A 23,960-nucleotide genomic window follows, 5' to 3' on the forward strand; every position below is an offset into this window, starting at 1 on the left:
GTGAAAAACTTGATCAAGATCGGTCGAGTGGTTCAGGAGTTAAGTTTTATTTATTTTTTATACGCCCTCCCCAGCTCTCAGTTCTACCATCAAAGTGAATAGCCTAAAATCAGCCCAGCCTCGATTCTCATCCATGTTACAAGTTTGATCGAGATCGGTCGGACGGTTCAGGAGCTGTAGTCACAAACATAGTGATTTTCAATTTTATATATATGTCAATGTCAAATACTCAAATGTCAGTGACATTATAATGAGAGCACTCATTTCAATAGGTATACCGACAATAAGGGAGCCAAATGGATGTAGTAGAACGGATGGTAAAAGACCAGATGGGATGACCTTAATACCTTGAAAGGGGCAAATCATTGATTTGGGATTTTACATGCAGATACTTTCGCCCCTTCCAACCTTCCTTTTCTCCTCACTTCAAGCGGGCAATGTAGCCAGTCGAAAGGAAACAAAAAAATACAGAACCTAACACACAAGTACCAATTTGTGCCCATTGCCATTGAATCCTGGGGCAAAGAAGGCCTCAGCTTTATAAAGGAAGTAGGTAAACGCATCACTCAATTATCTGGTGATGATAGAGCAAGCACCTTCCTAATTCAGAGAATAAGAATGGCAGTGTAGATAATTGAGTGATGCGTTTACCTACTTCCTGTATAAAGCTGAGGCCTTATTTGCCCCAGGATTCAATGGCAATGGGCACAAATTGGTACTTGTGTGTTAGGTTCTGTATTTTTTTAACAGCTGAGATTAACAGTGGTAATTATGATGCCGTGTGCCGCAGCACGCTGGGGGAGCTATATATAATAATGATCGAAAATGACCAATATTATTGTCTAATCCATATTTTTTGGGATCATTCAAATGAACAGTGACATTTCCGATCTGGTTTAAATCCAAAATCAGCCCCGCCACTTGGGAGAGGGGGAGAAATGTATATAAAGATGGAAAATGGCCACTATCAGTGTCGAATTTACAGTTTTCTGGGTCGCTTAAATGAACAGTGATACTTTCGATCCCGTTCAAATTCAACCCCGCAACTTGGGAGAGGGGGAGAAATATATATAAAGATGGAAAATGACCATTATCAGTGTCGAATTTACAGTTTTCTGGGTCGCTTAAATGAACAGTGGTACTTTCGATCCCGTTCAAATTCAACCCCGCAACTTGGGAGAGGGGGAGAAATATATATAAAGATGGAAAATGGCCACTATCAGTGTCGAATTTACAGTTTTCTGGGTCGCTTAAATGAACAGTGATACTTTCGATCCCGTTCAAATTCAACCCCGCAACTTGGGAGAGGGGGAGAAATATATATAAAGATGGAAAATGACCATTATCAGTGTCGAATTTACAGTTTTCTGGGTCGCTTAAATGAACAGTGGTACTTTCGATCCCGTTCAAATTCAACCCCGCAACTTGGGAGAGGGGGAGAAATATATATAAAGATGGAAAATGGCCACTATCAGTGTCGAATTTACAGTTATCTGGGTCGCCAAGATGATCAATGATCTTTCCGATGCCATTGAAAACGAAAACAGCATATTTCACGGGTACTAAACACATGAGATACGGAGTTGTGTATTTAAATTTTCAATTCAACCCAGCGAAGCGGGTAATATATGCTAGTATATATATATATATATATATATATATATATATATATATATATATATATATATATATATATATACGGTATTCTGTCAGGCTTAAGTAGTTTTGACCGTTTAGTGCTGCTTCAAAAATATCACAGTTACAGACACGATAAATATTTGAAAATACAAATATTACAATCTTTGATACATAAATATAACTTTTTGTGTACAGGTTTTATTATGGAATTATTTTTACCCATCTGAACTCATTTTATTTTATTTTATTTTAGTTATTAAGTTTCTATGCGATATCTCATTCTTATAGCGAGTAAAGAAGTTTTTTCTTTCTGCCTTAAGTTCACCCATAGAACGCGATCGATTTTTCCTTCAACCTTGACCATTACACTTTTTTAAAACAATATTATTCACACATAAAAATCTGATAAATATAGTTCGAAAGTATAACTGTCTAAAATTTTGTAACTGATTCTCTTACAACACCTGAATATCAAAACCGCACCTCGGGACACTTCATGATTTACTATTCCAGTATTTATAACTTTTTTTAATTTTCCGCATTGATTAGTGGGGTGTAAGCAGGTTTTTATAAAATAAATATTTATTTAGTTGTTATAGAAAAATATATTCATTTTAAGATATACACAAAATTTAACGTCATAATTTCATCATTCAAGCTATTCACAAATAAAATAAAATGTTAGGAGATTTATTATACATACATAAAATTGTATATATAATTGTTCACATACATGTACCAAAACAAGTATTTAAACCTGCAGAATGAGATTCCAGGTTTATGCCGTACATGCTTTCTTCAGATGATGATGTCTTTAAATTGCAGCTTGCTTTTTCTCCAAGGTATTAGTAATAAGATTTAATAATTCCAACGCAGCAACAGGGATTTTTGTTCCTGGAAAGATACATATTTTGCAAGATGAGTACTCTGTAGAATAACGTTGACTGCTATTTTTAAAAAAAATAGTAATTAATATAAATTTGACTTCTTGTTTGGAACTTTTATATTGCTCACAAGATAATCATACAAATAAATGTGTAGTTCAGAAACCACTGACCTCAATTATTTCTAGTTACTGGAGCAGAGAAAGACCTGAGTTAAAAGGTAATGTTAATAGCATCTAGAAACCGGGTCAAGTGATATCAAAGAGTTGAGATGGTGGCCAAAATGCTGGTAACAGAAAAAGATCCAATATGGAAAGGACAAGCAAAGATAATGTGATCACCGATATTGTAAGATGCTCTTTAGTTGTCAAACAGATAGTTCTCCCACATGTCGTAAGCTGGAAGTAGGGAGTATAGTCTATAGTAAGGCGAAATTTCTTGCAGTAATAACATGTCTGGCTGGAATATGTCTATCAGGGATCGTATCGTTAGCGCCATGTTACGAAAAATTGCTAGTTGGTGGATTAGTTCCTTCGTAAGATTGGTTTACCTTGCGTGCTTTCATATTGCAAGTTCAGTTTGGGTATGCTCAATATATATATTTTTTCTGGTTAAGTTCATTTGTACACAATCTACACACAATGTAGTAGTATTACTGCTAGGATTTATTTCTATGACGTACCTGGGCCAAAAATTGCGCTCACTCCAAAACCATAAAGAAGATCATAATCTTGAGGAGGAATAACTCCTCCACACACAACCAAAATGTCAGGTCTTCCCAATTCCTTTAAAGCTTTCAGCAGTTCAGGAACCAAAGTCCTGTGACCTGCTGCTAGTGAAGAAACGCCAACTGCATGTACGTCTGCATCAACAGCTTGCTGAGCCACTTCAGCAGGAGTCTAGGAACAAAGGAGTATGCAAGATTTAACGTTAACAGAAGCACTGAAATAAACACATTTGGTGAGATGTAATCTAATACATAAATCCCTCGTATTCTATTGAAGTGTACCTCATTGAACGAATACAAACTACTAACTTATTAGAGGAAACTGCAGCAAGAAAATACTAATTTCTGTTCAACCACGTCTACTTATAGACCAAATAAAAATCCATTAAAAGAAATACATCAGCAACATGCATACTTATGAAATGTTGATATTATATATATATATATATATATATATATATAGAGAGAGAGAGAGAGAGAGAGAGAGATCCATATTGATAATTCGAAACTTTGGAAATTCTTTGAGTCAGTTCTTACGGAAATGGAATAAAATTTCTTCCAAAATTTAAATAATATTTATCAATGGGTTAAGACATCAGTAAATCTATAATAAGTACCGGAAAAAAATTGTTCTTTGGTATCAATTAAGAAAATAAATAAAAATTATGTTGCAGTACTCTCCAAAGAATTGTTCGCGAAAACATATTAACATAGAATAAGATGTCTCACATCCTCAACGAACACTAAAGACACGGTGATTATAAATGATTCATCGGTTTTAAAAGATGTACAGCTCATATAATAACGAATGAAACATGAAAATATGCAGAAATTTTCAAGTTTCAGACATACTATTACAAATGTTAGGTGTAGCTTGCTTTCGTCACACGATACAAGTCTATGCGGTAGTCTAGTTCGCTCCACACGCGATCAAGCATATCTTTACTAACATGGGCGCCAGAAGGGGGATCCACCCCTCCCCTGGCCCACAAAAATGTATACGTAATATAGCAAACCACGTATATTAAATACCAGACGCAATAAAGCAACCATGGAGATGCCCCCCTCCCCTACAAAATTTTCTTCGGGTGCTTCTATTTACTAAGGATCATAAATGCAGTATAAATTCTGGAGCTCACCCCAAATTGTTGGAAGTCAAGGACAGTGGCGTAACTAACGGACCGGCAATCCGAAAGGAGGAGGGGGGCACGGCAAAAATGGACCCACTTCAGTTTCGAAGATTAACCTTTTGATTTTACGACGTTAAAATCCACTTTTAAGGTTTTATATTATTTCACGTTTCCTCAATATTATTGTATAATTTTATAATATTTTTAGACTAGTACTTAAAAAGCCGTTTAATTTACAGCGAACACACTGTACAGAAACAGGAAACATTCCGCAATATTTTAGCGTTTAACGGGAAAAAAAAATGTGAAGAGATCAATCCTATACCAGTCGAAAGATCTTAATGACAAGGACAAAAAACTAGTATAAGAGCTCATGTGTAGTTTTTGAGAAAATTAAGAGAAACAAAATAATTTGTAAAACTATAAATTGATGCTGAAGTATACCCTTATGAAACCTTTCATTCTGACGCTAGCAAAATGAGAAAACGTAGTATGCTTAACGAAATGTAACCCAAAACTATTATTAATTCTTCAACTCTATTCTTTATTTAACAGAAATATTCTCTAAAGATAACACATACGTCAATTGATAGATCACATTAAGCTTAACAAAATGACATACTTATGGATAAATTCTGATGCGTGCTTTCTGAGAAAATCAACAAAAAATGAACTTTTATGGTGCTACAAAGTTGTCATTTCCTGCCAATAATAATTACTAATTCTGCTGGAACACATTGTTTATAGCTATATTTATGTAATGTATACGTAAAAAAAAATGTTAAATATCAGATCGTGTCGTCTTCCAACACTGACATACAGACATTACTAACTGTGACATACACTCACACTCCTAACAGTTACGAACATGTTTAATATCTTGAAACATTTCATAATATTAAATCGATATTTTGTATCTTTTCCAAAACTAGAAAACAATGAATAAAAGTTTACAGTGTAATGAGAATTTTGAAATGTAGGTACTTAGAATTCCACAATACTCAGTATTTTGGTTAGTTCAAAAATACACAGCTTAAAATGTAATACTGTATAGGTATACTACAAAAATGACAACAAATTTCATAACCAGTGTATTCAAAGCAGGTTTGACAAAAACCATGGCTTTTATTGAAAAAAAAAAAAACTTTGGGGGGGGGGGGTTAAACCAGGTTTTTGGTTTACATAATTTGCTCTATGTATTTATATCACATATGGACAAAAATAAGTTTGTTTCGCCTTGGTGTTGTTAAAGCGGAATCCAAACCGCTTCTCGGCTTACATTCGAGAGAAATTGTCCTCCATTTGAACTCGGAACCGGGACTAATTGGCCACAAGTGCGATACGTCTGCCGACTCACTCACGAAGGACTCCTGATAAAAATATGTTGTACTGATCTTTACATACTTGTTAATATAATTGTCAAGAGTCATTTCAGGACAAAAGGATAAACAGTTGCACAAGTGAAACCATATACAGAATTACATATGGACAATTTCAAAATACTGCAGAGTACAGAAGAACTAATTTAGTCCAATTTAGTTCACTACGACTTTTATTAGTTCAAGTTAAAGAAATACAACGACCTAATTTGCATATCAGTAAGAAAAGTGAATAAAGATACGAATTATTTGAGTCCACTTTGGCTCTGACCCATTTACACATAAACAGATACCAAAGATACTTCTGATTTTAATAAATGTCTCTCGTGGGGTTTGTATGACCTCCTTCCCTTAAAAAAAAAAAAAAAGAAAGAAAAAAGAGAGAAAAGAAGAAAAGTACGTCATTTCGATGTATTTTATCAATAGTAAACATTATTAAAATGAAACAATATTTAGAATTTTTCTTTGATTGCAATTGCATAACAATAACAATAAACTATAACAAATCACAAAAGAAAGTTTCATAAACTTTAAAAAAAAACAAAAGTTGCTTTTGTAGTACAATAACGAATGGGAATTTAGGTCTGAACTGAACATAATACGAATAATATATGAGAGTGAAACTTGATAACCCACAAATATGTGTTTATCAAGATTTTACGAACACTTACACTTTTAGTAACATTTTTCGTTTTTTGGTTTAAACCAGCTGATAACCGATCACAATAGTTTACCATGTGTAAAAGTCAGAAATTAGACGCTTTATAGTGTATTTTTTATTCAATTACTCCAGTTTCTAAGCTGTACTGTAGAAATATTATTTTATTCTTTGAATCTGATTCACGAGATAAGTAATGACGAAGTGAGGTTTTTTCGGAATAGTTTACGACCCCTAACTGTTTGATACGGTATTTGAGCGAATATAGGCAGCACTATTTTTCCTAAATTTTGGCTTCAAAAATCACGGTGCGGCCTATAATCGAGATTTTCTTCCTCAGATCGTCAATTTTAAAACGACATGCACACGTATCTTGTGAGTTGAAATGAATACCATTTTAAGTTACTGCAGTACTTTTGTAAACTATCCATGACTTAAGAAGAAAATAGGAGAAAAATATATGTTGTTCACAAAAATTGCCACCTTCATTGGGTACGGTAACACCTTACACTGGCACAAAAATCATTTGTTCACTTAATACTTTTATTAACAGGAATACATATCTTTATTATAAGGTATATATAGTTACGGTAATTGCATGTACAGTACCTGTTCTTGAAAAAGAAAAAGCAACTTTGTTTCGCAAAATAGTGCCCTCTTGTTTGTACCCACCCAAATCAAGTACAATCACTTCCCATTATCTCAGCATCATCAGCGTCTGATTCTTCACCCTCGCTAGACGATCCAAAATGCTGCTCAGAATCACTATCACAAAGTAGGTCATCTCCACTCCCATCAAGACCATTGGAAATTCCATTTCTTTTCTTTTCTGTTTTCTTTCTCATAACAAGTTCTTCTGATATTGACCGCCAAGCAATCAAAATCCAATGGCACACTTCTGACATAAATGCACGTCGCAAACGATCTCCTTGAGTCAAAGTTGCTTTGTTCATGATGTAATTTCTATAGAACTGTCTTACACTAGCTTTGAATGGATGACTGATACACATATCCAGAACTGCAACACAAAACTTTCTTGTAAATTTAGTGTAGTGCGGCCTATATTCGAGATTTACTTTTTCCATAATCTTGTGTCAAATGTTTAGGTGCGGCCTATATTCACACGCGGCTTATACTCGCGCAAATACGGTATTTACAAGAAAAGGAAAATTCTGTGTTAATGAAACCATCGTACAGTTAGCAAGAAAACAAATTTCATTGACCTGAACATAATAATATGGGTGAGTATAAATCCTCATGCTTAGTTTTCGAGTTTTTTTTTTTTTTTTTTTCATAATACAAGACACGGGCCACCGTACTAAACTTTCTCGATCTAAATCATGTACTGCACTTATTAATGAAATATTTTCTTGTGAAATACGAACAAAATTATAAGGCGTTCGGAAAACTGAAAACTCATCCCTAAAAGTAAATTGCTTCTTGAAGATTTTTCCATAAGAAATGTCTTATGCCGTATGTTAAGGTTATTTATGAAATATCTGTTGAATAATATATGTATGAATAAAGTACCAAAATCGCATGAGTGATATTTTACTAAGTTCTCAAAAACAGCTCACCCCAAGACTAAACTATCACTACACACAAATTCTCATATTATAAGGTGAAACAAACGAGACAAATTACAGTATAATCTAGTACAAAATAAAGTCATTCAAATGAGACTAAATCGTGATGGAGACCCCAGGTTTACACAGTCTCCTGATTTTGTTTCTTTAATTTCTCATAGTGACCCCGCGTAGAGTAGTCGCTAACGCTCTCGCCTTCGGTGCGAGCGGCCCCGGGTTCGATTCCCGGTGCGAAAAAGTGTAAAAAGCTTTTTCAGGCCAGCCATCCTGAATGAGGTTTTCCTGGGTTCCCCTCATTCACACCAGGCAAATGCCGGGGTGATACCTAACTTATAGGTCCCAGGCCGCTTCCTTCCTTCCCTTTCCCCGGATAGTGTGCTCGCCGAGGGACGTCATCCCTCAAACGTGACGGGCTAAATGACCTTAGACGCCGAAAGCCCAGAAATCTAAAATCCTAAATCCTTAATTTCTCATAATCTAGTACGGTTCAAACAAAACTCATTGCAGCAGAATCCGGTACAAGTCAAATACTTACACATGATATACAAAAATTAATGTGTTATCAGGTGTACTGACACCCATTTTTAGGGTCTTCCTGAACTGGGCGCTCAGTTTGTTACGTAAAATTCTTATATTCTAAGGTGGTAGAAAGGAAACAAATTATGGTACTATTCGGTATAAACAAGTCTTTCAAATGTGCCAATTAAATCGTTTGTACGATGTAGTGGGTTTGCCAGGTTAATGCAGTCCCCCAATTTTGTTTTCTTAATTTCTCATAATCTAGTATGGTTCAAATAAAACTAATTACAGTACAATCCGGTGCAAACAAAAGTCTTTCAAATGAGCTGATTAAATTGTTTGCACAACGTGGTCGGGGAACAGGTTTACGCACCACCCCCTCTCCAATTTTGTTTTCTTAATTTCCCGTAATACAATATGGTTCAACTAAAACTAGTTGCGGTACAATCTGATACTAACCAAGTACTTACATATGATGTACAAAAGTCATGTGCTTGGTGTTTTAATACTTGATTTGAGTGTCTGCTTGAATTTCCCCCCTCCCCCAGTTTGTTCTGTTTATTTATCAATCTAAGGCGGTACAATAAACAAATTACGGTACAATCCGGTAGAAACAAGTCTTCCAAATGAGCCAACTGAATCGGTCGTACGACGTAGTGGTTGGGGGGGGAGGGAAGGCTGCGTGAACCTGCTACCCCACCTTTTTCTTAATTTCTCATACCATAATACAGTACAAACGAAAGTAATTGTGGTGCAAATCGGTATAGACGAAGCACTTTTTATTGATATGTGAAAATAGTTTGTATCGGTAAGTGTGTGTGTGGGGGGGGGGGAGGTTCAGAAATGTCTAAGTAGCGGTACTATCGTTCGTGAAAATCATCACTATAGATCGGAAACATCCTCTGTGTTCTTTCCATTGTTTATTTAGTTGGTTGAGGATCTTGAGCCTCATAGTCTGCTCTACGTATGCGACAGATATATATATATCTTGTTTACTAGCTTCAAGATCAAATATTGTAGTTCACATTTGTACTCTAGGTTCCATTCCCGGTGGGAGCTCACGTCATCCAAATCCCACATTACGCAGTAGGTCTACATCTCATAACTTCGGCGCTGAAGAGACACGCTAAACTTCAAAACTGTAACAATTTGTAATAAAAAAATTACGTTATAAAAGAAAAGTTAGTAAACAAATGGGTTAAAGCTATTATTAGTAGATGTGATCCTACAATTAGAAAACTGGACAGTAAAACACAGCACACAATACTTTTACAACAGAGGAAACTACGGACATTTAGAAAACAGTTTTAATTAAAATAATCTCTTCTAGTGGGAGGGGGGGGGTAGGTGATTAGGACTGTATTCACTGGACTACAGAAATGACATTTTTCTAATGGGAATTCTGATTGGTGATGATAATGTGCTTCTTTCCGACAAGTACTGTCATACCAGTGTATATTCTCATTTAACGTGAGATCAAGATTGTGTACGTTAGCCTTACCTGGAAAAGCGGGCCAATGTCAACATCGAATCCCAAGTCAGCAAAACCAGTTGCTATAACTTTGGCACCTCGATCATGGCCATCCTGCCCCATTTTAGCGACCAGAATTCGAGGCCTCCTGCCTTCAAGCTCAACGAATTCTTCGACCTGTAATTGAGGCATACGATAAAATCAATTGTGATAACACACTGATATAATGTTCATGAAAGTTGTTGAAAAGTATTATCATGAAACAGTGAAATAAAGGAATTTCGCAGATAGTAAGGATTATTCCAGCCATATTTTCACGATAGTCAATTAATTATCACCTTGTTATAGATCCAATCTACGGAATATTCATTTCATTGTTTTAACTTAAGTTTACAATAGAATAACCAGTCATTTGCGTTCTTAAATCTACTATAAACAGGAACTTGAAACTAAGTCGGGTTTTATCTTCATAATGCCCTTCTGTTCTTTTATTGCCCAATCGACAATGTGATTCTATACTATATCATTTCACTTAATTTTATTTTTCGGAATTTTCTTTTCCCAGTTTGCTGCAGTTTATCAAATACAAATATCCGTGTTCGTATCTGAAACTGACTAAGGAGTCGTCTCGTGATGTGTGGAAACCAAAGATTGTTTGTTTTTAGATAGATCGCGAAGAATCTTAAGGAGGGTTGTGCGATTGAATTATCGGACGTAATGTTTCAAAAGTCTGATCAATAGACTGTTGTTACATTTTTTTTGGAGAAATGAAGTTTAATATAGTGATCATTTTTTAACCTTGTGTAAGTTTACTGGTTGTTTTATACATATGTTTATATACAGGGTGTCCAGAATGGGATTGACGGTTTTTAAAAGTGTATAGTTTTAATATGGTCAGAGATACAGAAGAAAAAAACATTCATATTGAAGGAAAACTCAAAAAGTTTTGTTTAGAAGATTTTTCATACTTGAATTACCGGTGACGGCGCTAGTATCGCCGATAAACAGAAATGGCGTCGGCAGTCGAAAAGGCGCAATGCGTGTGGTGGTATGCAGAGACAAAAAGTGTTGTTCAAGTTCAACGAAACTTTCGACGTGTTTACCACAAGGAACCTCCATCATGCAACAGTATCTAGGCGTGGAAGGATCAATTTTTATCAACGAGGAGTGTAGTGAAACAACACAGCGGTGGTAAATCGCGTGTGTCAGAAGAAAATGTCGAAACAATAACGGAGTGCTTCTCACGTAGCCCGAGGAAGTCAATTTGCGCAGCGAGCACGCAATTGGCAATTCCAAAAATCAACAGTGCACGATGTGGTACGCAAACGATTACGTTTGTGCACGTACGAAGTGCAATTGTTGCAAGAAATTAAGCCCAACGATAAGCCACAGAGAGCAGCATTTGATACTGAAATTCTGGACAGGATTGATTATGACCATAATTTCCTATTGAACGTTATTTCCTCTGATGAGGCAACTTTTCACTTGTCTTGCTGTATTAACAGACACAATGTTAGGATATGGGGATCTGAGAATCCGCATGCGTACATAGAACATTCTAGAGACAGTCCCAAATTGAATGTTTGGTGTGCTTTAACACATAATGCAGTTATAGGCCCCTTCTTTTCACAAAGCAAACCATAACAGGAAATGTGTTCTTAGACATGCTTCAATACTTTGCTGTTCCCAGTTACATTTGCAACCTCAAGTGATATTCCAATTGGATGGTGTCCCTACAAGTGAGGGAGTACCTTGATACTGAATTTCCTGGCCGTTGGATAGGCCGTGATGTGCCAATTAGGTGGCCTCCACGCTCTCCTGAAGCTACCCCTAGACTTCTTCCTGTGAGGGTATGTGAAATACCTTGTGTATTCTGGTGAAAAGGTGTGTAACCTTGATGAACTGGAGAACCGTACTAGGAATGCGACTGCTTCAGTAACACCTCAGATGTTACAGAATACGTGGAGAGAGATTGAGTTCAGGCTAGATATTTTAAGAGTTACAAGTGGAGTTACGCTGAGTTAGAATGACTTGTAAGTAAGACCAAATAAACTTTTTGAGTTCTCCCTGTATCTCTGACCATATTAAAACTATACACTTTTAAAAACCGTCAATCCCATTCCAGACACCCTGTATATTAGACTTTGATGTACGTTTTGAGGGAAGAAAAGTTAAATATTGAAAAAAAAAAAGTGTCTGGAAGCTTTTGGAAGAAAGTTTAAAAGATAATTTAGCTATATTTGATCACGACCTGACATATTTTAAACATCTGTCAAAAGCTACAACTTTTCTTGATCTACCCCAACGATTTCAGCCACCTTTCTGTGGTCCTCGTCTCGCTTCGTGGAGATAAGTTGATATTTTGAATAGAAGATTTCTTCTCACATTATATAATATTAAAGAAGAATCCATTCTCTCTGAATCACCATTTTTAATCGGTAGAGACAAATATAATTACACAAAATGTCACTTCTATCTACAAATATTAAGTTATAATCATTTGTACACAATATAGTTTCCATCGCTTTTGCTTAAGGAAGTTCACTTTTTATGTAAGATCAATAATCGCGTTGTATCCGACCGGTGTATGTGACAATGTTGGAGCTTCGTTGTATTTGGTAACTTGAATCTAAAAGAAGATTTTGAAAATACCAAATAAAACGATCCTCAGTCTTTTCAAAGCACCTGAAAGATACCAAATATAGCATCGATAAATTGAAACTATAGAAATAATCTTCATCATTCACAAAAAGTGAAGCACAAAAGGTTATTATTATTATTATTATTATTATTATTATTATTATTATTATTATTATTATTATTATTATTATTATTATTATTCGGACGAGATCAAAAATAAATTCGAACATGGGCACTTTGGACAAGAGTTGGAATAACATCCTTGATACTTAAACATGAAGATTTAAGATGAGTATAGATGTAGATGTGAACCAGCAAAATATTTTTATTTACTAGTGTAAACATTTAATTCCCATACACCTTATTCCCACACAAAGCCTAAATAATGCTGATAAGTGTCTTGATAATGCTGATAGCAGTCAGTGCAAATTTGACTTTAAACGTTATTTTTGAAAATAATGTAAAACAAAATGATATATAAAGTGAAAGTGTTCATGTAAATATTGACTGTCTCAGTTGTGAATATCTTCTTATATCTACAACATGTTAATTATTAATATTTCCTATATAAAAAAGTGAAATGTAAAAATTATATAAAAAGCATCTTGTGTGGCTATAACTGATCCAAGTGACTATCACTAAATATTTGTAGATACAAGTAACATTTTGTGTAATTATATTTGTGTTTACCAATTACGAAATCGATCCTTCAATATTAAGATATGTAAAAAGAAGCCTTTTCTTCATCTTAGCTCCCAAGATGCAAAGCACACACACTGGTGACTGAAATCACTAAGCTGAATTAAGACGACTTGCACCTTCAAAAATAGGAACATGGATTGATTGAACTTACGAATGTCCATAGCACACATGTATTCCATGTGTACTATATCCCATTTAAAGTCTTACGTTTCTCGATCTACTGATATGTTCGAGCTGATACAGGTTTCTGCAACTCTGTTCTTAGGTAGTTCGAGAAAGATATGGAACGCAATACTCGTCGAATACAGGACGACGTAAAAGTCATTTTACCACTCCCCCTAACAGTAATTTTTTTTTTAATATGATTACACCGTGTGCTAAATGATATGTTGGAGCAGGGGCGGATCCAGGACCGAGTTCGGGGGGGGGGGCGGTGGGCTGTCATAATGCTACTTTTAAGGGCTCTAAACTCTGGGATGGATTTTATCTATATACATAAAACAAGAAAGTTTCCACTTCTGGGGGGAGCGATCGCCCCGATCGCCCCCCCCCCCTGGATCCGCCCCTGTGTTGGAGCAATGATGATTAGTTATATTGTCGTATGACCTTGGCAACAGTGAAGTTCACGCAAGTGTCTCGTTGTGTGACGTACTGAAAACTGCAATGGTACATAAATACAGAACAAGACAGTGTGTAAAAATGTTTCAATGTGGTGGAAACATAATAAAGATACTACCGAAGTCCAGAAAAGTTTTTTTGTGTAAATTTCTTAATGAGCCCTCACTAACACAACAACAATTGTGGTAGTTGTGGAAACTGAATAAAAAATCTGAAACAAAGGAAGTGTTGTAGATCCATCGAAATCTGAACGGCAAATAGTTGGTCGCCAAAGTATTTGTAAAAATTCTCTGTCTCGCAAAGAATTGAAGACAGTTGGAACAATACGACTGAAACTAGCAGTTTGTGTATGGATCCACAATGTAACTGACTTTTACAATTAGACCTGAATTTTGTGATACTCATCGCTGGTCTAGTGTTCAGTGCGCGCGCTTTTGGTGCACGGGGCCCCGGGTTCGATTTCCGGTGAAAAAGCCTTAAAATTTGAACGCATTATGGTACTTCGGATTCCACCTTAAACTGTAGGGTCCACGTCTTCTCCAATCCAATCAACTATTGACTGGATTATGAGTAAACTGACTTTTGCACCACCCTATATATTGATTACATTACACAAGTTTTTCTTGATTTCTGAAAAATTACTTTATATGAATAAGGCAAGTTTTGCATTCGGTGGACTTACTTTTGAATTTACGTTTATTTTATGCAAAGTTGCGACGCGCCCTGTTCATTTTGTTATTTTAAAAATCTTTAAGGAACTTAAAATGTTTATTGAAGAGAGAAAAACATGAAAATGAAATCTTTGTTTTACGTCCCACGGTTATGCCAGTTAGGCTAAAGGAGACGGTAATGATGAGAAATGGAGGAAATGGTGGAATGAAGAAATTGGGAGGAAACGGAAGAACCCCGACAAAACCCACGCACACGGTGTTTGTCCACCACAAAGTTCACTTGGTGCGAGCTGGAATCGAACCAAGGACCCCATGCACCAGAGGTGAACGCTCTATCACTGAGCCACCGCGGTCTCTATTGAACAGACGACTATTACTGGTAATCTGTATATATATATATATATATATATATATTGCATAACAGTTGATTTTATATTGACAGAAATCCTTACCTTACGAATCACAACCTCAAGTTCGTCTTGCTTTGCGTATTCTTTTTGGTAGGCTCCGGACACCATTTTATCTGAAGCGACGTGTCTTCCAAATACCTACAACATAAAATACGTTAGTACAATACATTATTCGTTACTACACCATAATGAAATAACGACTGTCTCCTAAAATCACTATCTAGTTTGAGTTTTCAAAGAAGATTACAAAAAAGTTCTGGCTCTATCCAATACCATTCTCTCCAAAGGACGTCATTCTTAAGATATGTAATAAATTATGGCTTCAAAGCCAGTTACTCACAAGGTGAAATTAAATTAATTTATTTAAGTTTTAAATAAAGCTTGTTTAGTCATTTTACACAAAATCAAATAATATGTACATGCACATATATATATATATATATTCTCAAAAATCAAGTATGCTACCAAACTTGCTCCACAAACTAGCATAGAAACTGTACACAACTTACCGTTACATAGACTTTTTTTATTACTTCTCTGTAACTATATCCTCTACATTACTTAAAAGTTTTAATCATTAATTAACTTCTCGCAATTAATCTATTTATTCTTTTTACCCATATCTTATGATCTTCTTGTAAAATCATAATGTCATTCTTTGTATATTTTGTTATGTCGATTGTCTTCTGTTAACACAAACTCTCTTCTTCCCAACCGCGCTAATGGCATGTGCATTTCATTACACTTTCAATCCGATTCATATCCTAACATATATATCGATCCCGGGTGTTCGGAAACAACACCTTTTCGGGAGTGAATCCTGACACCAAAATAAGACAAAAAGTATACACCAACCTAAGTGCAGAAGTGTCTTCTTTTGGCTCTATGGCCAGTGGAAAGTTTGTCGGAAAATGCGAAAAACGGAATGTCGTATTGAAGCCGGACAGAAAGAAATATTCATTATTTTTAGTCGAAGACATCATTAATGCACAACTGGATGTGGTGCAGGGTCGGTGTAAGGGTAGCCCCCAAAGAAATTAGGAAATTCCGGTATTCTACGAAAAGCGAATGCAGAAAGAGCACTCCCATCTATGAGAAGCCATATGAGGCTCAATTTTTGGCACGTACAGGAGCTGCTGTTTAGAGATAATATCATAGAACTTTGGAGAATAATTCCTTACACGAAGATATGGAAAAAAAAAAAAAGTACACAAAGACCATCATACGTACACAAAGTGCACAAGCGTAAAACCTAACCTCAAAGAAAAGAAAGAAATCTATGAAATCATTATCTTCAATGGGATCACCATTGGTGACCACTGCTGGATAACTGTGGATAATTTGCAGTGCATTAACGGATTCAGTACTGTAACGTTTCGGATCAGCATCATCATCATTTGTGGGTGGAGTGATGGTTTTGGGAGACGTCCTGTTAGTTGATCACGAACAATCACTGGCCAAACCATTTCAATTGCCGTAGCCGATCGATTTTTTCATCAAAAGTGACACTTCGATGCAGGAATCTTTGCTGGTTATTCCGTATACTCAGAAAACCGCGCACCTTCAAACGCCGATCCTTATTGGCGGGTGTAACTCATGTGGCGCCTATGAGTCCAACTATGTCACCTTATCAATTGCGCAGAGCCGCTGAACAACAGTGGTATGGTATATACCTAACTCGTCTGTAACTGCAAGAACAATTTTCCAAGTCATTAGAACATGCCGTTGGTTGGTGGCCACAGAGCTCATTTATCACTGTTGTGTCAACGAAACTAAATTTCACAAACCAACGAGGTATGATGCGTTTCATTCATTATTCACCACCGTATCATATATCCAGAATGTCCCAGATTGAACTCGTAAAGGAAACTGGCTAGCGATTGTGGTTCTCTATGCTATGCCTTCACACACCTTGTTAAAAAAAAAAAAAAAAAAAAACCTGCTTCCTGAGTTACTGGGCACCTCAATTGTTTTCTGAACGTGTAAGAAGTTGAAATTTATAAGCGCATCTCAGTCCATTCATTGGTTGCGTAAAGTCTTAATAGCTAAGGCTTCCTTTAGGTCTTAAGAGTAAGCGATCCTGGGTTCCAATTGTTATATTTTCCCGGAGTATTGATCAACTATAATTTCCGGAGTATTAATTTCAGTAATTTTCTGAACTACACAGTAAATAAGAAAACTGCTAACATAGTTTAACTTAAGAAGACACATTAAAATAAAAAAGAACTTTATTTCCCCGGTTTCTAAGAGTAAGTAAATATTGTTAAAAAAAATAATAAAAATATTTCAACTTAAAAAAAATATTCGTTGTTGGATATTAAAAAGGTAACACCAAGAAGGAGCAATTAGATTGACTCCATATTTGGAGAATGTGTAAAAGATGGGAAAAAAGAAAATAACTAGCAGTGTAGCTCCGCGACACATCACGTATATCGGCCACGCTCCCTGGAGAAAGCAAATGCAGACAGCGAGAGAGACACAATTTAGTACTGGCTGAGTGTTGGCGTAGCATGACGTAAGCGTGTCTGAGCGGTTGAATAATTCTTCGTTGTTGAATGTAGCAGCAATTCCATCTTTGATCGCAGAACTGTGGTGTTGTCCTTCCGCAATATATTAACAATGTTGGACGGAATGCAATATACAACGATGTAAGAGGATCTTAACAGCCGCGTTACACCACGTTCCGAGAGGATAGGTTTCTTGTGCGCGTGGCTATAGCAGATCGTAAAACCAATCTCAAATACTGGCACACTAATTTTGAGTTATTACCCAGCGACTAGTGTCCCCACGAACACTTTAACGTCGTCTGGCGAAGTGGGGCATATTTGCATAGCGCACATTGCTTCGACTCTCTTAGCACAGCACATCCATATGCGGCTGCAATGATGCCGTAAACATTGTGGATGGAGAGCAAAACGGCACAACTACCTTTTCTCGAATAAATCATTTCTATCTGCAGCATCACGATGGCCACACTTGTGAGTGGCGATCCTTAGCAACAGGCTGGGCGACGACTGCATGTTGCATCGCCATATCAGTCGAACACTGGATATTATTGTGTTGACTGCCATTAGATTCCATGCCTGCTTACGTCTAACAGTACTGACTTATCTTTAGCCAGCCAACAGTAAATCAATCGACTTGTGATTCTTTTACTGCATGTCCTGCATGGAACCACTTTGCAACCATAACACGTGACCGCATATAACATGCAACGTCTTACACTTCCTGGATATACATTATGCTCTACTGCTTCCTTGGTCGGCTCCTTCACCTGATCTCTCGCCGACTGTACACATTTGGTCCACGATTGAATAACGCCTGGCACACTAGAGATTACTCCCAGTTACAACTGATGAGCTTTGGGTACGTGTCGTAGACGCATGACTGGACATACCCAAGGAGGTCATCTAAGACCTTACTGTATTGTAACCGTTCAAGATGCTCATGGTGAATGCTGATTTCTAGGATTGCTGTTAGGCTCTGCCCGCGCTGTCACACTTCCCACAGTGATAAAAGTAACCATTTCACTCTTGTGTAACATTTATTATACATTTCTTCTTCAATTTGATAAAGTACAATACTTTAACATCAATATTCCCGACAACGGTTCATTAATTTACCTCTCCGCTACATTTGCGAATGCTACTCCTCTTCTCCCTCTTGGTGTTCACATTTTATGTCCAGCAATGTGCTTTTACTATTGCTTAAGCATTTAAATGTATTACAACAAATACATTTCTTACCTTCTCCATGGCTTGAGTAATTTCTCCCAATGTGCAACGTGCCTTTGCCGCACTAACCGCTAAATCTAATACGTTGCCCTCGCCTGTTTTAGCACAATGTGTAATCGCATCCAGTTTTACTTGTACAATATTATTATCTCGTGTTTCTTTGATCTGTCAAATAATATGGGATTACTCTAAATTTGCATATATAACCATACTATTATAGCACAATATGAAAACACTATTATGGAACATTAAAACAATTTTACATGATATACAAAGAGTAAAAAATGCAAGGCTGGGCAGGGAATCGGACCTCGGTCTCTGGCTTACCGCGCAGATGCGTTGTCTACTATGCTATCCAGTTCACACCTTCAACTATACATTCTATCACTCTTAAAGTCTGTGCTCAGACATTTAGACCACATGGACCGTGCTACAACTTCTCTTTTGTATAGACAACCCAGTGTCTATACTACATAACACCTCTGATGGTTGATGGATTGTTTAACTACAACAGAAGTTGTGCTACAGTTCATATGATCTTAGTAGCTGAGCACCGACATAAAGAGTGCCAGAATTGCTGTTCATGGAGTAGATGGATAGCATAGTGGTTAACGCATCAGTGCGGTAAGCTGGAGACCAGAATTCGATTCTCCGATCAGCCATGCATTTTTCACTCCTTATATACCTTTTAATTTACATCTATAGAGGAAAGATGTGATACAAAATCGGCTATTTCATCCATTTACCATATTCTTTTACATCCATTAATTTTGCCTTCATTCAATCCACGATTTCCCAGTTTTCGCAAAGTATTGTTGAATCTAATTTAGCGCTGAGTCTTATTTTTTATATATCATTAAAAGAAATAATTTCAATATCTTCGTAATTTTTTTTTATGAGTAACCATTATACAATAAGTCGTTGAATGACTTGGTAGTAATAAAACAATTTTTAAGAACACCTTGAGAAGTTTAAACAGAGATAAACAAGTATCAATTGAGATAATTTTTAGTCTGATTCGTATTTTATTTGATTTTACACTCATTCCGGTGTCTTTTGGGAAGCTTAACCGTCTTCGTAGCCGGACGTGTTAGTGATAAATTAAATTATTAAAATAATATATATGTTGACTGTTCGGATGATTAAATGATATTTACTGAAGTCAACATGTTTTAGACTGAATTCTAACAAGTTGTCATACTTTATGTATGTATATTCGGCACAAAATGTTTATGGAAGAGGCACTAAAGTTTTATATTAAATGTCAATGTTTAATTGACGAGATGCATCCAGAAGTAGCAGTCAGCTTTGTGATAACAACAATATTAAGATGAATAAATGGTAAAAGTTGTTATCATTGAGTCAGGCCTAAGCAGCATACAGTTAGAACGACTGCACCATGTGGATTGAAGATACATAGAAACTACTACCTCGTAATGTTTCATGTTGAAGAAATATACATATAATAAGTGATAACATATATATTCTGAGTATACATAGTTAAATAATTTTTACCTCAACATTATTATTACAACTATTATCTCAACAAAGAAATCCGTGACCCCGCTTAATGTAGTTACACGCTCTCGCTCTCGGGTTCAATTCCCGATAGGGACGCACGGTCGGAAAAATGTAAAAGCCTTTTCACACCAGCCATCCTGAGTGAGGTTTCTCCTAGGTTCTCCTAATTCACAGTAGGCAAATAGCGGGATAGTATCTAACATAAAGGTCCCAGCCCGCTTTCTTCATTTCCTTTTCCTTCCTTCTTTCCCCACTTCCCCAGGTAGTGTGAGGGACGTCATCCCTCATACGTGACGGGCTAAAATGGTCGTAGATGCCGAAAGCCCATGTTATATATATATAAATTCCTAACAAATAACTTCTAATATATCGGCTATGTCCTTTGTTGGTGTCAAAACATAACGAATGGAAGCAGTAAAAACACGAATGAAACTCGAAAACCATCTCAAATTGATACAAATCGTTAAATATATTTAATAACTATAGAGAATCCTCTTTCCATTATATTTCGTGAATATCCGGAATGTAAGTTTCAGCTTGCTATCATAATAGCAGTAAAGACAGATTTGTGCTTTTAAGTTGAAAATTGTTATCACTGTAAACAAATGAAACACTCTTTTAATGAAATCTTTAATATGGATTTTAAATCATGTCAGATCATATACTCTTTTAATATACGTACGTAACAATACTAACCTTGTTAATTTTCTGAATTTGCGAATTTCTTACTTCATTGTTGTCTATAATAAGAACATCCAGAGGGTCTTCTTTCTCAAGTTTATACTTATTCACTCCAACAATTATTTCTAAATAATTAAGCAAATAAATAAGTATAAACATCCACATTATTATGAAATTTTGTACAATCATAGTATATATATATATATATATATATATATATATATATATATATATATATATATATATATATATATTAGGGTGGTCCTTAATTTTCGATTTCCGAATTTCTTTGCTCCCAACCCCTAAATTGGTTCCATGTCGGACCAAATTAATCTGTGAAAAAAATGGGCTCAATCGAAGAATATTTAACCGACCCCCTAGCTACTTAAACATCTGAATGCATCTACAATGTATAGTATATGGCAAAAGTTTGTAATAAACTCTTGTAACTTAAAAATGGCTGAGGGAAAGAAATCATATCTTGGATAGAGGTTGTAGAAGTAGATCCATACCTGATACTGAGTAGTGACCGAGATGAGGCATATCTTTACGTCCACCATCTTGGATTCGGGCACAAAATTTTAAATAGAAATGACCTCGTATGATATATCATTTTGAGGTAGCTTTTTACGAGAAACAGGCGTCTGCCTTTATCTTCCACTTATCTCTGAACATGTAATAATTATCAACTATGAAAAATAAAAGCTCCGAAGTAATAAAACTTAATATTCTGTGAGTTTATATCTCTTTACGGGCTGCAGATTTATAAGATTGTTGAATACTTTCCCTTATTTGAATTAAACCATAAAGTAAAGAAAGAAATGCATATGCCCATCTACTTGGAAAGATGAAATGAACTTTCAACGTGGGTTGAATATATTGAAAAACTTGTGGTGGTGAATGATGTTGCAGAGAGAGGTGTGAAACTGATACAAGAATACGGGAACATTTTAACAAAGGACGAAAAAAAGAAACAATACATATTGCAGATAGTCTGTGAACACAGAAAACAGTATCCAGATGCTACAAAAATTGGCTTAATGATGCAGTAGAATTTGGCCAGTTATCCACAGCCTTCAGCTTTCTTTTATTATCATTTTAAATATTCATTATATTATTTATGTAATTTCATTTCATATAAATAATTTCAATATAGGCTGGTGTGTATTTCTACGGGATGTAATTATATAACAACATATATAATTATTTCCTTGTTATATGTATGTAATAGTTATTAATATTTCAGTAACCTATAAAGAAAAGAAAAACAATATTGAAAAATAATAAACTATTATTTCAAAGGTAAAAAGAATTAAATGACCAGAGATAAGTTGAAAATATAGGAAGATATGTTTTTATAATGAAAGGTTACCCAAAAACGATGTCACAAAACATAATTTCCATTTAAAATTTTGGGTCCAAATACAAAATTGCGAACTTCAAAATGGCCGCCATTATGCTATTCCTCAGGGTCAGATGTGGATTACTTCCAATCCCTGTATCCAAGATTTGGTCCCTTTCTCTTCAGCCACTTTAAAGTAAGAAGGGTTTATTTCAGACTTTTACTATTATTAACATATTGGATATGCATTCAAACTTTAGGTCGTTTGGGGGTCGGTTAAATATTCTTCGATTCAGCCCATTTTTTTCATGGATAAATTGGGTCTGACATGGAACCAATTTAAGGGTTGGGAGCAAAGAAGTTCGTAAAAAAAATCGCCTGTAATTAAGGACCACCCTAATATATATATATATATATATGTTTATGGGTACTTCCTTTTCCTGCCACACACAGCTATTGTAACTCTCTAAGATTTAATCATCCTCTTTTACAATAAATGTTACACAAAACAGGAACTAAAACTAAACTTAGACTTTATTTTGTGCCTAACCAATCCAATTTGGGTTGTTACTACTACATGCCTATGATTCTCCTGTATATTATCCTTTCACCTTCTTTTTGGTCTATCGGTCTACGCAAAAGTATCTTCGCTTAAGCTTCCCGACTACGATTACTCACATCCCACGATTATTTCTCATGCAAGAGACTTGTTCCGCTTATCTTTACCCTAACGTGGGACGTTAAACTAAAATTTAATTTCATTCATTCATTCATTGAAATATTATATATGCGGTGATTTCTTATCTATTCTGCAGTGAAGTTTCGTAGTAGTTAATGACATAATAAGATGCACATACTCAATAAATGAGTACTCAATACTCATAATAATAATAATGAATACTCAAAAAATTAGTATTCAGCAAAGAGCCCAAATAGCAAATTAATGCAAACGTTTCAACGAGTGGCGTCATCCTAAATGAGTATCCCTTTAGAAATACATGTCGCTTGAAGAAGTACATGTTTGAATCAATTTCCTCTACTGTAGAAGTAATTTCTATTGTTCTTGTTAAATTTCTTTATTTATATTTACGCTAACACCCTAATCCAGAATCTGGCCAAACAGACATCAAAAAAGTAGAGATAATATTGATGATAAATTAAAACACTCCTTTTAAGTTCATTGGATTTTGAATCTATGCAAAAGGAAATTAAATAATAATAATAATAATAATAATAATAATAATAATAATAATAATAATAATAATAATAATAATAATAATAGAAGAACCATCCGGGAATTGATTAAAATATGTAGTTCTTCAAATTATTTAAGATATCTAAAGGGATACGCACTGAGAATGACAACTAATCGCTGAAACATTTGCGTTGATTTGCTATTCAGGTGGTAGGTACGAATTTTCAGTAACATTTTAAATTCCCCTATATGTTCGTTTGTTAGGTTCACAAATATTTTTCTCAAAATTTTGACACCTTCCACACAAACGAGGTAATGTTCTAAGATAATTTCAAGACATATAAACAACTTAACTTTTATTATTATTTTAGATTGTAATTTCGGTTTCAGAATATATATATATATATATATATATATATATTGCATAACAGGATCGAATCGAAACAACGTAATC

General features: G+C 35.4%; 1 protein-coding gene across 1 annotated transcript in view; it reads right to left on the reverse strand.

Annotated features, from left to right (window-relative positions):
* Window positions 1-2,219: 2,219 nt before the first annotated feature.
* The window catches only part of LOC145668812 (methylmalonyl-CoA mutase, mitochondrial-like), a 42,213-nt gene continuing 20,472 nt past the window's right edge, over window positions 2,220-23,960 (reverse strand). Inside the window, exons 10-15 of the mRNA XM_081736983.1 lie at window positions 20,985-21,094; window positions 18,780-18,932; window positions 15,076-15,171; window positions 10,023-10,169; window positions 3,205-3,421; window positions 2,220-2,532 (exon numbers count right to left, since the gene is read on the reverse strand). Coding sequence (XP_081593109.1) covers window positions 2,453-2,532; window positions 3,205-3,421; window positions 10,023-10,169; window positions 15,076-15,171; window positions 18,780-18,932; window positions 20,985-21,094 — 803 coding nt within the window. The 3' untranslated portion in view covers window positions 2,220-2,452. The remainder of the gene's footprint in view (window positions 2,533-3,204; window positions 3,422-10,022; window positions 10,170-15,075; window positions 15,172-18,779; window positions 18,933-20,984; window positions 21,095-23,960) is intronic.

Source organism: Thermobia domestica, chromosome 13, assembly GCF_964235325.1.
Source record: "Thermobia domestica chromosome 13, izTheDome1.hap1.1, whole genome shotgun sequence".
In the NCBI taxonomy this organism is placed as follows: Eukaryota; Metazoa; Arthropoda; class Insecta; order Zygentoma; family Lepismatidae; genus Thermobia; species Thermobia domestica.